The 16,671-nt window shown below is 46.1% G+C and overlaps 1 protein-coding gene across 1 annotated transcript in view; it reads left to right on the plus strand.

Annotated features, from left to right (window-relative positions):
• Positions 1-12,382, plus strand: part of Myo5b (myosin VB) — a 303,407-nt gene extending 291,025 nt beyond the window's left edge. The window contains exons 40-46 of the mRNA XM_037196923.1: positions 910-1,061; positions 2,642-2,731; positions 3,676-3,826; positions 4,227-4,512; positions 5,458-5,632; positions 7,178-7,258; positions 11,859-12,382. Of these exons, the coding sequence (XP_037052818.1) occupies positions 910-1,061; positions 2,642-2,731; positions 3,676-3,826; positions 4,227-4,512; positions 5,458-5,632; positions 7,178-7,258; positions 11,859-12,011 (1,088 nt within the window). The 3' untranslated portion in view covers positions 12,012-12,382. The remainder of the gene's footprint in view (positions 1-909; positions 1,062-2,641; positions 2,732-3,675; positions 3,827-4,226; positions 4,513-5,457; positions 5,633-7,177; positions 7,259-11,858) is intronic.
• Positions 12,383-16,671: the final 4,289 nt, after the last annotated feature.

Consider the following 16,671-nt stretch of genomic DNA (forward strand, 5'->3'; position numbering starts at 1 on the left):
CTTCAGTATTGAAGAACCCACTGTGCCTAGTCAGAAGCTCGGGTGCCAAGAAGTGGAGTTCTCACCTCATTGCATGAGCCCCCTACAGCCTGCCTCTAGCTGTAAGCCCCTTCCTGAGGACCATGGCATGAGTTTATAACTTGTGGCCCTTTCCTCCATGAGTAGAGAAGTCATTGAGGGAGGGCCTGTTTATTTTACTGCTATAATACAAACACCTAGAAATGTAATATGTTCTTCTGTTTTGTTTTATAACAAGCTTTCTCTTTGTAGCCCTGACTGACCTGAAACTCTCTATGTAGACCAGACTGACCTCAGAAACACAGAGATCCCCCTGCCTCGGCCTCCTGAGTGCTGGAATTAAAGGCATGAGTCATTACATCCGGCCAGGCCATACTTCTGTTTTTTGACCAGTGTCTCCAACTGGATGAGTGTGCACGTTAGTTACCTTGTTGCTGTGACCCAGAGCAACTCAGAAAAGAGTTTGTTTGGCTTACAGTTCTGGAGCGATAGAGGCTATAAAGGCAAGGGAAGACATAGCAACCAGCACCCCAACAGGAAGCTGGCTGATCACATTTCATCTGCACGCAGGAAGCAGAGAGAGCAAGCAGGAAGTAGGGCAAGGCCATAAACCCTCAAGGATGCACTTCCTCCAGCAAGGTTCAATCTTCTAAAGGTTCCATAATCCCCCCCCCCAACAGCACCAGCAGCTGAGGACTAGGTGTTCAGATACATGAGCCTATAATAGTCTCAGACTACCACAGTCTGTCTTATTCCTCTTCCAATGCCTGTGAGCAGTGGATTCCTGGGTGAGTTACAGGGAAATACTGCAAGTACTTCTCTTTGAGGCAAGGGTTCTGACATTCAGGGTGTTAGCCCAGTTAGATCTAACTCACCTGTTGTTGCTGTTAGACCTGAAGCCCCAGATGCTGTCGGGTACCGTGCCCTGCCTGCCTGCATACATCCTCTACATGTGCATCAGGCATGCAGATTACACCAACGACGACCTCAAGGTACACTCGCTGCTGAGTTCCACCATCAACGGCATTAAGAAAGTCCTCAAGGTAGGTAACGAGCCTGTGCAGACAGCTGAGGTTCCCGGCGGCCCGAGCAAAGCGAGCGCCTCCGTCGCTTCTCTGGGTCTGTGTTCAGCCAGTGAACCAGTTACATTACCTGGGATGCCTAGCAGTTCTCAGAGCAGGCTCAAGACTGCAGCTGCCAGGAGACCCAGGACTCCAGCGTGGGCCTCCCACAACTGCTGAACCTGTCTGTACAGGAAAACCTGGCTGCCCGCTAGCACAGATGTTAGGGAGGTGGATGGTCTCTGAACCACGTTCAGGAAGCCATACTCTCTCTCACCGTTCCAAGGGACTGGGACACACCATCAAGGTTGGTTGCAGAGAGACAGCAGCTGCCAGTCATCATTTTACTAGGTGAGGTAGCCTGGACCAGAACAGGACTGCTCTGGAGGGCGAGAGTGGGGTGTTAAAACAGCTCAAGAATGTCACCTTGAGACACCAGATGCATGTGGCAGCTGTTTAGTGGTGAGGCGTGTTCTCAAAGGAGCTGGGGTCAGGTGGTGGGAGGGAGCTTCTAGAGACAGACGTCTCAGTGACAGTCCTATATCATAGACTGTCTTCTGATTTCCCCAACACTGCTAATTCCAAGGAGGCCAGCCATCCTCAAGAGCACCGTGGCCAGCACCTCTTCCGGTCTAGTGAGCCTGTAATCTTGATTTGAGAGCAAGCTAGCCCTCAGCTTCTAGCTGCATGCCCTTAGCAGCTGCCTCACCTTCTCTGTCTCTCTGGCTCCAGGCAGTGTTATCTACTAATTGCCCTGAAGTGTATCATGCATGCCTAGGCTGGTCACTCTCAAATCTGTGTCTCTAGCCTTGACCTCTTTTATAAGCTCCAGCAGGAGTCTAAGGCAGCCGAGGACTGCAAACATCACTTCCTTAGAGAGACCTTCTACAGCTCTGAGCTACATTAGCCCCCTCCAGCCCATAGCTTGTGTGGTCAGCCTTGTTCTGTTGTCGTAGCTCATAGTCCTTGCACTTAAATAAGGGTGGTGTGTTACAGGACGGGCTCTGAGAAGTCCGTGGGTGTGTGTAATGCACAACCTGGACAGATCGAGTTGTATGTGGGTTGCTAAGCAGCCTTGCTCACTTAGTTTATTGCCACTGAGCATCCGACTTCTAGGTCAGTGGGATACTAGTGTATTTCAGTGCTGTGCTTCCTAGCACGCCTTGTGTTGGGCAGCTGGTAGGTCAGAATCCGGGTTGGCCAGAGCAAGGTTTAGACTAGACTAGAGTCCGGGGCTGCTGGGCCTAAGCTTCATTTGTGCCACTCAGCTCCACATTCTTCTGCTCTGGGAGACAGCCTGTTCTTCCCATGTGTTCAGGTGTATGCACCACTCGTCAGGAGACCAGGGAATGGTTCTGTCTGGGTACCATCTCAGGGAGTGGAGGAACAGCAAATCTCTGCAAAGGGAATCCTCTCTGTGCCTGGGAAGTGGACTGCATACATCGGGGCTGCCCAGGCATGCTGGGCAACACAGGAAACATGGAAAGAGAGGCACCGGAGATATATGTCAGCCAATGGGAGACACTTGACTCAGGGCCACTGGTGTGCTTTTCTCTTCACAGAAGCACAATGACGACTTTGAGATGACATCATTCTGGTTGTCCAACACCTGCCGCTTCCTCCACTGTCTGAAGCAGTACAGTGGGGATGAGGTAAGTGGTGAGCAAAGTGCCCCAAAGTGGACCCCACTTTATCTACGTGCATTTTGGGGTGCTTTGGATTCCCTAAGCACGTCTGCTCTTGGAGACAAGATTTGAACCACAGTGTAACTAGGTCTGTGTAGCTAAAAAACAAGAACGAAAGGTCCCGACTCTCAGCAGCCACCACGTCGCTCCTACTTTTGCCCATTGTTAGAAGTCGCTTCGTCATTTGAGGTGAGGGCAAGAGGTTGGGGGTCGTGGCTGCCTCTTTGACAGTCCTGATCTTTTTGGCTGCTGTTGATCCCTCTTAGCCTGAATAAAAAGGACATTGGAGCTAGGCTCTGCAGCATGTGCCTTCAATCCCAGCAACTGGGAGGCTGTGGTAAGAACACCACAAGTTTAAAGACAGCCTGGACGATATAGCAAGACCGTCTCAAAACAAAAAAAGATAACAGTAAGAGGACCGAGGTCACAGGAGCCCTTTGGATATTAGCACTTATCCCAGATTACCTGTCCATCCTACCACAGTAGGGCAAGAGTACCACCCACTCATCTGGTGACTGGTGAGCTAGAGTTCCTAGGAGTCTCCTACACGCAGAGCCTGGCCTGTGCCATATTCCTGTAGGGCCTTGTATAGCCAGATAAACATTCAGAAAGCATGGGACCCTCCTTTATTAATTTGTTTTTCTGGCTTTGGGTATTCAATATATGGAACTCACTTTATTTTGAAGGTCTAAATGATATAGGCCTTTTTATTTACACAGTTCTGACTTGTCTGTCATGAGATGTCCACTACCTTGAATGTCCAGGGCCATCCCAAAGGCCTCGTGTTTTCTAGAGCATTACACATAGGGAAGCCCTGCAAATAGGCAGTTGTTAAGGTGGCCCAAGTCCCAGAAGGTGTACGGAACCCAGGAGCCCCCAGAAGCTTATTACTGCACATTCTTCCTCTGCAGGGCTTCATGACGCAGAACACTCCAAAGCAGAATGAGCACTGTCTCAAGAACTTTGACCTCACTGAATATCGGCAGGTGCTAAGCGACCTTTCCATTCAGATCTATCAGCAGCTCATTAAAATCGCAGAGGGCCTGTTACAACCTATGATCGGTAAGGTGCTGCTGAGGGACCTCCAGCACACATCTTGGGGTCTGGAAGAGGATGAGGGTGGCGGGGGGTTGGGGGAGAGAGGGGGGAGGCAACTTGCCTTACCTTGCAGCAACCAGATGTTACCAACTGTGGCTTCCACAAAGCCAAGCCCATCCTGAGATAGGCATGAGGTAGTACAGAATCCAGCTAGCACATAGCCATTAGCTTTGTCCAATCACTAATGAATTTAAGTGACAGTTTGCTCCATGATTATTTTATGTCAGATGGAGAGCCCCCACACTCAAAATTCGTTGCCACATGTGTTAAGTCCCCACATATGTTGACACTGTGCACATCTGAATGGGCTCATTGAGCTGAGGGGTCCTACAGCAGACTTGCTCTAACCACGCCTTCCTTTCAGTTTCGGCCATGTTGGAAAATGAGAGTATCCAGGGGCTGTCTGGCGTGCGGCCGACGGGTTACCGGAAGCGCACCTCCAGCATGGTGGATGGAGAGAACTCCTACTGCCTGGAGGCTATCATCCGCCAGATGAATTCGTTTCATACAGTCATGTGTGACCAGGGCCTGGACCCTGAGATCATCCTTCAGGTGTTCAAACAGCTCTTCTACATGATCAACGCCGTGACCCTTAACAACCTGCTCCTGCGGAAAGATGCCTGCTCCTGGAGCACAGGCATGCAGCTCAGGTGAGAGAGGTGCTCACGTGAGAGGTGCTCACACCAGCCAGCCCGTGGAAACTGAGAGGCCCAACACAGGGTAGGGGCAGAACACAGGACAGTTGTCTCCAAGGTGGTAGCCCTTGTCATAGTCAGTGTGTGGCTCAAATCCATCACCCTTTTATTGATTGGTGAAGTTCACCCTGCTCAGACAGTGACCTGGTTAAACAAACTAGTACAAAGATGCTCACGCTGGCTTAGAGATGCCCAAATGCTCTTTAAAGACTGATGAGTGTGGCTAGGTGAGCGAGAAAGATGGATGAGTGATGAGTTATCAGGGCTCTCAAGTATAAATGTTTAGTATATTTATGCTTCCCTCCCTGTAACTATAGAGAGAGACACATTAGGTATTTCATCTTTGCTTAATTTTAAGCTTGCATTCATCTATTCATTCTTTACTCAACATACGGTTATTGAGTGCTAGGCACTTTGCAGAGTTTGTTGGGTTTTTTTTTTAACGTGTGTGTGCATATAGGAGTAGAGAATACGTGTGTACATGAACACATGGAGACTAGAGGACAACTCAAATACCCACCTAAGGAAAAAAAAATCTCACTAAACTGGAATTTGTCAGTTGTCTAGGCTGGCTGGCCAACGAGATCTATCTCCACCTCTCCAGCACCAGGATGACAACTGTGTGCCACCTCGTTCATTTTTTGTTTTGTTGTTGTTTGTTGTGTGTGTGTGTGTGTGTGTGTGTGTGTGTGTGTGTGTGTGTGTGTAAATATGGGTCTGGGCTCAAAGTCAGGTCTTCATGCTTGCAAGGCAAACATTTTACAAACTGAGCTATCTCTTTTCCCACACTTTGCAAGCTTTTAACCACATAAGATAATTAAAGTGGGGGCAAGGATAACACTAGTTATGCCTCCCCTATGAATAAAGGCTAACACGGCTCCCTTTTTACCCATGACTAAGGTACAACATAAGCCAACTTGAAGAGTGGCTTCGAGGAAAAAACCTTCACCAGAGTGGAGCAGTTCAGACCATGGAACCTTTGATCCAGGCAGCTCAGCTCCTCCAGCTGAAGAAGAAAACCCATGAGGATGCAGAGGCCATCTGCTCTCTGTGCACCTCCCTCAGCACCCAGCAGGTACAGCCATTCGAGACCAGTGCTGGCCCTGCCAGTCTGTTCTCGCAGGGAGTTTTCTGATGCGGTGTTCCTGGCCTTGTTGACACAATTCCAATTTGCAACTGATGAATTGGTCTTGATGAAGCAGAGATCACTTTGGTCTGACCTGATGCCATTTCCCCGAAACTTACTGATCCTCCCTCTGTGCTAACTTTCACGGTGGTAAACCCACAAACCTCAATAACAACTTTGTGAAATTGCCTGTGCACATGTTCTATGATGTGCATGTATGGAGCTCAGGGGGTGACTGGAAGGAGTTGTTCTCTCTTCCATCATGCGGGTTCCGGGAATTGAATTCAGGCCATCAGACTTGGTGGCAAGGGCCTTCACCCACTGAGCCAGCTTGCTGGCCTCATGTCACAACTGTTTAAAAACAATTTCTTACCAAAGAGATTTCTTTTTCTGCATCTGTCAGTATGAGGCTGTTTGCTTTCTTTACATACTTCCTTTACAACTGCAATTTTCATAGTTTAAGACACCATTTATATCATTTTAGATGAAGCCTTAATGATCTAAAGGTACTTAAATATTAATTTAAATTCCTCTCCCCCAGAATTGTATTTATACCATAATTTGGCTGTACACATATGACTAGTCTATAAAGAGATGGGTCCCCAGATCTTGCTTTTGATCATGGCTACTTAGAATTGGACCATGGACAGAAGGGAAACCAGTCTCTTCCAATCAAATGCATGCTCTTCCCAACCAACACCATTGTAGCCAACTCTAAACCCAATACGCAGAAGGGCGCATGCTTCTCGTACCTCCTTCGCTGTTTCCTGAAATGAACCAGAGAACTCTTTAGAAAACTGCAAGGACTGGTGTTTCCCGACCCCAGTAACTATTTTTTTTCCTGTAAGTTTACTTCCTGCTTGTAGTTGGCCTGGCAGGAGGCCGGGGTACTTCCACCACTGATAGGTAGACAAAAGGCTGTCTAGTAAAGAAGAAAATCTCACTTGTAAATGAATTTTCCTTTTTCTTTTTGGTTTTTGACACGAGGTTTCTCTGTATCCTCGGCTGTCCTGGAACTGACTCTGTAAAACAGGTTGGCCTCGAACTCACAGAACCTCCTGCCTCTGCCTCCCAAATGCTGGGATTAAAGGTGTGCACTACCACCGCCTGGCAAAAGTGAATTTTCTTAAGGAAGAGGTATAAGCATGGTTAATCGTGGTTACGTGAGCCCTGGTGCTCTTCTGAAGAACCTTTGAGTTGCCGGCAGAACAGAGGCTGGGGGGTCCGGACAGCAGTTTTTTGAACTCACTATGCATAAGCCACCAAGCCTAGGGGAAGGGTGGGCATTGAGGACATGAATGCAGTACAGGACCTCAAACCCCGCAAGGGCAGCCATGGGGTGGAAACTCGCTGTAGACAGCAGCCTGAGCACACACCTAGTGGGATCTGTCCTGAGAGTTGGACATTTGTATGGCGCCACTGTCACAGTCCTAAAATTCAAAGTGGTCTTCTGTTTTGTCTAGTACTGTGCTAACCGTGTTTTCATTCCAACAGATCGTCAAGATTTTAAACCTTTATACCCCCTTGAATGAATTTGAGGAACGAGTGACAGTGTCCTTTATACGAACAATCCAGGTGAGTCTTGGTTCATTTCATAAAGTCCCTAGTCAGAAGCCAAAAGGGACGCTGAAAATGCAGATTTTAACCTTCTCTTTACTAACACTGGATACACTGTGTGCTAGAAAAATCTGCATTTGTAGGCTTCCTGCTTAAATGCACAGAACCTTAGCATCCACGAGTGCACGCAGACGGATGGACTTACCTTTGCCACTCAGCTTTTCAACTCAAGCGTTTCTTTGGCTGGGAGCACCTTTCTGAATCAAGACACCAGGCGGAATTAACAAGGTAGCTTAATATCAGTTCCACCCCTGTGGAACTAGGAAATACTCTCTAACAATTCAATCCAAACTCTCACACCTTGTCTCTGATACACTATTTGTCTTTGGGGATCTGGTAGGAAGAAACTTCTTAGGCAGATGTATATATAGATCCATCTTGAGAGGTGAGTTTTTAACTTACACATGAGCTTTCTCAAGCTGAGCCCAGGGAGATTTGGGTCCGGTGGAGGGCCTTCTTGTGTGACAGAAGGGACTGACAGGAGCTGGCTGCGGCTCCACAAGAGGACTCATTTCCCCCAGTTACATGTGAGGAATACACTGGACAGACGCAGGAGTGTTAGAGAAGCCCGAGAAAACAAGAGCTTTGGTACAGAATGCTGCTGTCCTCTGCAAGGCTGGGGGTTTTATTCCAAGTCTTAAAAGAGATCTAGAGATTTAGAAAGAGTGCCTTGACTCTGAAGAGACCATGGAGAAGAGTAAATGAACTTTAGCCTGGTATTTGAGTAGAGATGAAGCCAGAGGTTAAGGGACAGACGCCAAGTAAGACTAAAGGTAGCTGTTGCCTCAAGGACAACGGGGAAATGCCAGGGCCTGCCAAGCGTGCAGCCCTCAGAGCAGGCCGGCTCACCCACACAAGGGATGCATTAAAGTGGGAGAGGGAGGGCGCTGAGTGGGAGGCCAGCACAGGATGAGCATAGAGCCAGCTCCTGAATGCAGAGGAGGGATCAGGGGACAGGAGAGAAGCCACAGGGTACCCCGATGACCCACTACTGATTCTTGTGGAGGGCTGAAAAGCAACTCAAGCAAAAGCACAAGTCTAGGAAGTCGTTCTTGGATTTGAATCTGAGCCACACGGGAGGGAGGATCATAACACACCATAAACTGGCAATGTCGCCGTTTGCAAGAAGGGAGTTCAGTCCAAAGTAGACTGACATATGCCAAGCAGGCCACAGGCCTAACGGATGAAGGACGTAGAGATAACACCCTGGAGGCCAAGGGCAGATACTGTCAGAAAGTATGGCAGTCCTGTCAAAAGGGTTTGGTTTGGGTTTGGTTTTTGGCCAGCTCTAGTTTATTTCTCCCTACACAGTGCTCAGAAGCACCGGTGAGTAGCCAGCTCCCTCACCACACCCCCAACCCCATCCCCACTCCCACCACACTTGACCTCCTGTCCAGCTGTCAAAACTGCTTGCTAGGCATACCATTGCCTGCATACTACATACCGTGTACATGTTTAAAAACACTGACCTGAATTACTGAAGCACTACACAGGAGCTCATAAACATGTATGACTTCCACATAGCCATGCAAACACTTAACCATTCAAACCTGGATGCTGTAAGCTTGAGAGCTGTCAATGCCACCACCGGGTTCGTGGGGGTTTTCTGCGGGACCATGTACTGTAAGTTTTGAAGTTATGGCCCCGCTCTTCGGATGCTAGTACATGAGAATCTTGTGGCTAGCATATGGAGGCTTAAGCAGCACTTTCTGTCATCATTCAGGTAACAAAATGTGAGCAATTTGAGGTTCAACAGCCCCCTTCGCAGGCTTATACTCAAACGGCTCGCCCTCCTCAGTGTTCCAAAGGGCTGCTGGTCCTTGAAGGCCTCAGCCTGTTTCAAGGCTTAAGAGAAACAGTAAAGATGCCGTGGGTGCTAGAGCTGAGCAAATAGCCCCTGGTCTTCCAACTCTCAAGTTGGGTAACAAGGAAACTTAGAAAGTTACACTGTATCAAGATACTGTCACTATTTGAAACAACAGTGGCTTGTCCCCAAGAGGGAAAAACAAAACAATGACAATGTTTTTGTGCCTCAAGCTGGTAGTGGCATGACCTGTATTTTCCTGATGAGGATTTGTGGATCATCCCCCTGGCAATACTCCTGCCAAAGTGCAGCTCCAGCCTGGAGTCCATAGTTCAAGCGCTTACCATTAGTTCCGAGGACAAACAAAGCTGGCCTACCCATGACAAACACAGCACTTGCCAGGTGCCAGCAACCCGACTCAGTGTACTGAGTTGTCGAGTCTTGGTCCTCACAGCCTTTTAAGAGCACCGTCTGCATCATCTTCCCCAAGGGGAAATCTGTATGCATGTCAGTGAGCTTTCTGTCACTGTGGCACCATACTAGAGGTAATCAGCATTCAAGGGAAAAGGTTCGTCTGGGTTCACGTTCAGATATTTCAGTCCATGGTGACTCAGCCTTGCTCTCAGGGTCTGTAAACACACAGTACATAATGAAGCGAGCATTAGGCAGGGATACCTGCTGCTCACTGCACAGCAGCTTGGGAGCAGAGACAGCAAGGTCCAGAGTCCCTGTATCTCTTCAAAGGCTTGCCCCAGGGACCTAACTTCCATCCTAAAGAGTCCAGCATGCCTGCTTATGGACCTCACCTTATGGTGCTATATGTCATCAGAATTGGGAGACTGAAGGGCCCCACTATTGATGGAGAATTAGTTCTCCCTCCAGCTCTGTCAGTCAGGGCACCATACATTCTGTACGCTGTTTCTAAATGTGCTTCATCTATAATTGTTCATGACGAATTGAAACTTTTATCCAATGTCTTTGTCTCCAGAAATGACTAAAATTTTCCTTTGCCCTTGAAGGAAATTTTGTCAGATGTAAAATTCTCATGCACCCCCCTTGGGGTGTGTCTTCCTATTACTTCCTAATGTCCATGGCATCTGATGAAAAATCAGCTGGTAATCCCATTTCAGGATACTTTATGGCAAATGCATTTCTCTATTGTTCTAAGATTCCTTGTCTTTGGGTTTTCACAACCTGTATATCTCAGTGTGTTTAAAGCTCACTGCTTAAAGTTGAGTGAGCTTGGATGTACTCATACATACTGCCCACTGGATTTGGGATGGGTTTAGTTTTTATTTAAATGTTTTTCTGCCCCTTTCCCTCATTTCTTTTTCGGACTTCTACAGTACGTATGTTGATACTTTGCTTCCTGGACCCTCAAACTCTGTTTTCGGTCAGGGTCTTACTAGTCCAGGTTGACCTCGAACTTGCTATGTAGCTGAGAATGACTTTGAACCCTGGTCCTCTTGCCTCCACTTCCTTCGTTCTGGGGTTACAGGGTGTGCAGCACCATACCTGGCTCTAGCATTCCTACTCATTCCTTTCCTTTCTTAGACTTGGTCACTTCAACACTGTTGTCTTCTAGCTCGCTGAATCTCCCTTTGACCTGCCCAGGTCTGCTGTGGAATCCTCTAGTGAATTTCATTTTGGTTATTGTACTTTTCTTAAAACACATAGCTTCAGAGAGGAGAAGGGAAGAGGATTTATCCTTTTAAATATTCCAATTGAAGCCACTAAGACAAACCACTGTACCCTGAGAAAAACCTTATCTAAGACAAGCATCCATGCTGGATCCCACCAGACGAACCAAAGTGCACACACAATCTCAGACTTTGAGAGGTCAAAACCCCACTGCTTTCCCTGGCACCACCCAGCTACTCTAAGAATGTGGGCTTCTATCGCCACAGCCATACTTGAGGCTAAAGAGTGGGGCACACAAGCAGGTTCAGCCACGTGCTCACAGATACCAGCCTCTCTCTTCATCAAAGCATGGTTATAAATGAGTCTCTAAGCAGGCCCCAGACTTTTGGAATAGTTAACAAGAATCACTCTTTCAAACTCAGTAGTTGCTTCAATGGAGGAGGGGCTGTTCCCTAGACTGCCTGCCTTGGCAATTTCCATGATGTTCCATTCTGCAGATGACTAAATTAAGACATAGGAAGGTTTGGACATTTGTTCAGGGCAGGGAGTCTGCCTCTAGAGCAGTGGTTCTCAACCTGTAGGTCCCAACCCCTTTGAGGGTCAAATGACCCTTTCACAGGGGTGGCCTAAGACCATTGGAAAACAGATATTTATATTATGATTCATAACAGTAGCAAAATTATAGTTACGGAGTAGCAATGAAATACTTTTCTGGTTGGGCGTCACCCCAACATGAGGAACTGTATTAAAGGGTTGCAGCATTGGGAAGGCTGAGAACCACGGCTGTAGAACCTGGTCCATGAATCACTCCGCGACAGTCTTCCCATGGGATTGGCACCGAAGCCACAGCTTCCCCTTCTCCCTTAGCTGGAACCATTAAGATAATGCTAGAACGGGCAAGTGCTTAACCATCTGACCTCCACCAACCTAAACTAGGGCTTGTCTCCACTGCATGCTTCAGGAACACAGGAAGACCATTTTCTTCTGATCCTTGCAAGCCTTCCGAGTCATCTTAGGAATCTGTCCATTCCATACACCTGCTCACTTTGGTGAAGTTACTTCAACTTTTTAGGTTGTAATAAATGCTTACCCGATCTTGCTCTCCCTCCCCAGGCTCAGCTACAGGAGAGGAATGACCCCCAGCAGCTACTGCTGGACTCCAAACACATGTTTCCTGTTCTGTTTCCTTTTAATCCATCTTCTCTGACCATGGACTCAATCCACATCCCGGCATGCCTCAATCTGGAGTTTCTCAATGAAGTCTGAGGATGCGTGATTCCAAGGCAAACCAGGAAGCACGTACAGTCAGCTGAGAGAATTCTGGGTCTGTTAACTATGCCCGAAGTAGATCAAACCAGAGTTAGAGAACCCGTGGAGACTACTGAACTAAACAAAGTGACGCACATTGTCATTAGTTTTTGTATATACTGTTCAGAATAAAAATACTTGAAATGTGGAAGGTTGTTAAAGGTTTGACTTCGGTTTAAACAAAGACACATCATAATGAATAGCCAGTGCGTAGCTCCAGTTACCATATAAAAATGCCAGTTCTACAGGGTGGAAGTGCCTACTTTGGTCTTTGTATATAACTGCAGAATGTCCAAATTAAGATAATATTAAAAATAGTGACATAAATTGCCTTTGTGGGTCTTTCAGCAAATGATACTCATACCATAACAATGACATATATTGATAAACCAAAGGGGTGGATGAGCTTGTAGGGAGATGTTTTAAGAACAAAAGTATGGGCCTTGGGCCTTCACAGGAGCTTCCCCAAAGCATTCACTAACGCTGGTGAATAAGAGACAATGGTACAATTGATCTCCAGACTACACGTGTTGTATATATTGTTTCTAAGAAAACTGGATGACCCAGACCCTGATATGTGTGAGTTCTTGCAACAGTCTCAGGTTTATGGGAGAATTAAGCCAAACATACTGCCGTCACAAGTACCAAGTGTGAGAAAGGTGGACAAATAGTCTCCTGTGCTAGTCCATACCTCGAGACCAGCAAAGCTTCCACAATATAACTATGAAAAATAGTAGATGAGAATGGATAACTTTTATTTAAAGGTATACAAACCAGAGCTTTTAACTTCCCTAATGTTGCTAAACCTTTGGAAAGGTCCTCACAGTGTGCTGGGGATTCCAGACCCCAAGACCATAAGGGAAACAGACTTCAGTTCCAGAACCCAATTGTCTGAAGATCCTTTGAAGGAGAACGCATGATCACTAACTTATTATCCAATGATTTATGGGTTGGTTGGTTGGTTGGTTTTAACTGCTCTGAAAGCCTATAATAGCTTAGGGCCAACTTTCCCTTCTCAAGTTATTTTCAACATTTTCTCCAAACTTTAAAATCAATGTAAATACTCTACTATGAAACAAAGATTTCAAAGAATATTTAGTAATAATGGAACAGACTTACGTATTTGCTGCTCTTAGAATTTTGTTTTGCATTGGGGGACTTTTTTGGACTCAGGAACAAAGGTTTGGTTGGACAACTAACATATTCATTCTTCCCATTTTTATAATCAATATTTATTAAAAAGTATGCACTGTCCTTATGACAGTACAGGTTGTTTGCAAATCATACAGGAGCCTTGTTGTCACAGTGAGATCCCCTACACTTTAGATACTCCCTGGGTATCGCCCAGCTTAGGCTCTTAGGAATACAGCACACTCCAAACTCTAAAGCCCTGTGTGTGCTCTTACAGGTCTGTGGCCCCAGACCTCCTTGTCTGCTGGGGCCAGAACAAGAAAATGGCGCCTGGCTTGAGACTCAATTTGACAACAAATGCTCTGTCACGTGCATCATCCCTTCTGTGTCCACAGTAAACACCCCAGCGGCTCTTGGGTGTCTGTCTCCAAGAGCAGTCCCTCCTCCACCCCGTTACAGCCCCTGACATCAGGCTCTTAGGTGTCTGTCACCAAGAACAGCTCACCCCCCAGTCACAGCCCATGACATCTGTATCAGACCTTTCAACCCCCAAATGCAAACTGTTTCGAAAGCCAGTTTAAAACAACTGGATCCGTGGCTACCTCTTTAAAGTTGTTTAGGAATGTAATTTGCTTTTTAGTACACTGTAGTGTTTAAAATTGACTGTCCTTTAACCCCCAAGAACACCCAAAATGCCTTGTAAAGCATTTTTAAGGAGCAGTGTCTCCCCAAACCTAGTCGTCTTTGCCTACACATAGTTTAAACCGTCATCTCTGCCCCGCCCCCCCACGGGTTATGACTCTCCTGTCTCTGGTTGGTCAGGAGGTGCAAAGGTTTGCTAAATAAAAGCTTAGTAATTAGACAAACAGATGGGAGAATTGCTGTTCTCCCAGAAGACAAGGGTTTCCACCAGAGTTGTACCAATACCGTGGTTGGTGAGCGTTTACACCTTCCCTATTTCATTGCAAACCTGAGGGTGAAAAGGTACCTTGTGAGAAACTCTAATCTTTAAAAAAAAAAAAAAGAAAAAAGAAAAAGAAAAAAAAAGGTTTTGTTCTGTGTACTTTTTCCCTAGTACTGGGAATTGGGAATTGAACCCAGATCCTCAGGCATATAAGGAGAGCACTCCATCCCTGAGCCTCCCTCAGCAATGGGTTTCCTTCCCCTTTTAAAGCTAGTTTTAAACACTTCCCAACTTGATGAAATCAATAATCTCTTTTAATTTAAATAAATGCAGCACACGTTTGAGCTCTTTGCTCCTGAGTAGTTACAGTTCCATCATGTGCCTTTAGCAGTTGCTGAAATAATCGACTCACCACTTATTCCTTGAAGGAGTTGCCGTGGGAAGAACATAATGTTCAGTGTAGGTAGCATCCTGTGGACTTCTGATTCATCTCATGAAGCAAGCACCTTAAAAACTAACCAAAATTCATACGCCTACCATGTGTGTGTTAAGCATTACCACACGGGCACTACCCACGTCCCTATAGTAATGAGTATATTCCTACCTAAATTAGTTGTCACTGAGGCAGACAAGGATGATATCTACACACATCCCCCCAGGCCATCCCAGCTGCAGTTAGAGGGGCCGCACCTGAAGGCTCACCTGGCCAATCATCCCCATGATACACTTTTCCCCCTTTCCAGAAAACATGTCATAGGAGTTGCTTCCCCTGATTTTCCTTAGGATAAAATGTTAAGAAGGTTCTTGTGAAAACTAAGAGTTTTGAGAATGTAGGTCCCTAAAATCTACCACTAATTTAACTATTAGAGCCCTAATAAATGAATTGAGGATTATGGCAACAAACTGGAATCCAATTCTTTTGCACAAACTAAATACTTCCCAAACATTTGATCACTATGAGTAAGTGGTTGCCAAATATGCTAGCCCGGGGTCTTTCATTTCTTCTCATAACATTTGCAGTTGATTTATAAAGTTAATTTGGTATATGAGTCAAATAACCAAAATTTCCTTTTTTTATACATAATCAGAGAATTATGGAGTATAGAAAATTAGAGGATAATGCCAATGACAGACAAGGATGCTTTTTTCTAATGAGCATCACTGGATACTAAAAGTTGTCTTTTCTAAAGTAAGGTTTGGGACAGCCAGATGGCTCAGTGGCTAAGAGTGTTTGCCATGCAAGCCTGGTGACCTGTGTTCCTTCAGTCCCCAGAGCCCACACTGAAAGGTCTTTTGACTCACATGAGCCATGACACATGTCTGCACTCACACACACTATAACAAAATACAGTCCGACAAAGGGAATCAACCAGATGGAATTAGGCTACTGTCTGAAATCATACTGTTAAGAAGCAGCCAGATTTGGATATAACATTTGCAATCAACTGGCATTTAGATAAAGGCCTGCCTCTCTAAGAGTTCACAAAATATTCAGGGGTAAATCTAATGTTGCGGAAGAAATAACTACTGAAAAATATTTTTTCACTTTGGACAAGTCTGTAAACTACAGCTTTGTTATAGAAAAGTGCTTATGTAATTATTCAGCTGTGGATAAAAATTTGTGGAAATAAATACTTTTGAATAAAGTGATGTGCCAAATCTGAACAAAATCTAAAACGACAGCTTGACTAAGAGTAGTATTGGCTAAAGTCTAGTTTTTATTTTTTTAAAGATTTGTATCCATGTGTATATGCATATGTACCTGTATAAGTGTGTGCAAACCTATGTGGGGTGTGTGTGCTTGTATTCTCAATCATTCTACCTATTTCTTCCAGACAGAGTCTCATCCCTGAACCTGGGGCTCTGTTTCCTGGTAGGCTGGAAGACCACAAGGCCCAGTAACTCTTTTAGCTTGGGTTTGCTGGGTCACCAGGCTTGTTACATGGGCACTGGAAACTGAAATCTGGTCCTCGCAATTTTTGAGCAAGTGCTTTTAATTCAAGCCATCTCTCTAGCCTCCATCTCTCTAGCTTCCTCAAGGTGTGTGTGTGTGTGTGTATCTGTGTGCACGTATGTGTGCATGTGTGTGTGTCCACACCTGGCCCATGCCAGTCCATGTGAGGGGCCAGGGGAGGATGCTCAATGTCTTCCTCTATCACCCTCTACCTTACTCCACTGAGACAAAGTCTCTCATTGGGCTGGAAGATCACTATCAGGGCTAGAGAGCAAGCTGTCAATATCCACTCATCTCTGCCTCCCCGATACTGGGGTTACAAATATGCCTGGACATCGAGCTTTTTGGTGTGTGATGTGGATTTGAACTCAGGGCCTCCTACACGCACAGCAAATGCTCTTATCCAGAGCCACCTCCCTGGCCCCTATTTTTAATGTTTCCTTGAGAAACTTTATTCTGGAGCAAAGATTCAGTTATGCATGGCTGTTTAAGCTAGGGGTCAGTACACAGCCACCTGTAAGTTGGAGATGGGAGAGGGCTTGCTCTTGAACAGCAGTTCTCAACTTATGGGTCACGATCCCATTGGAGGTCCATTGGAGGACCCCTTTCACAGGGGTCACCTAAGACCA

The sequence above is a fragment of the Peromyscus leucopus genome, chromosome 19 (assembly GCF_004664715.2).
Source record: "Peromyscus leucopus breed LL Stock chromosome 19, UCI_PerLeu_2.1, whole genome shotgun sequence".
Lineage (NCBI taxonomy): Eukaryota > Metazoa > Chordata > Mammalia > Rodentia > Cricetidae > Peromyscus > Peromyscus leucopus.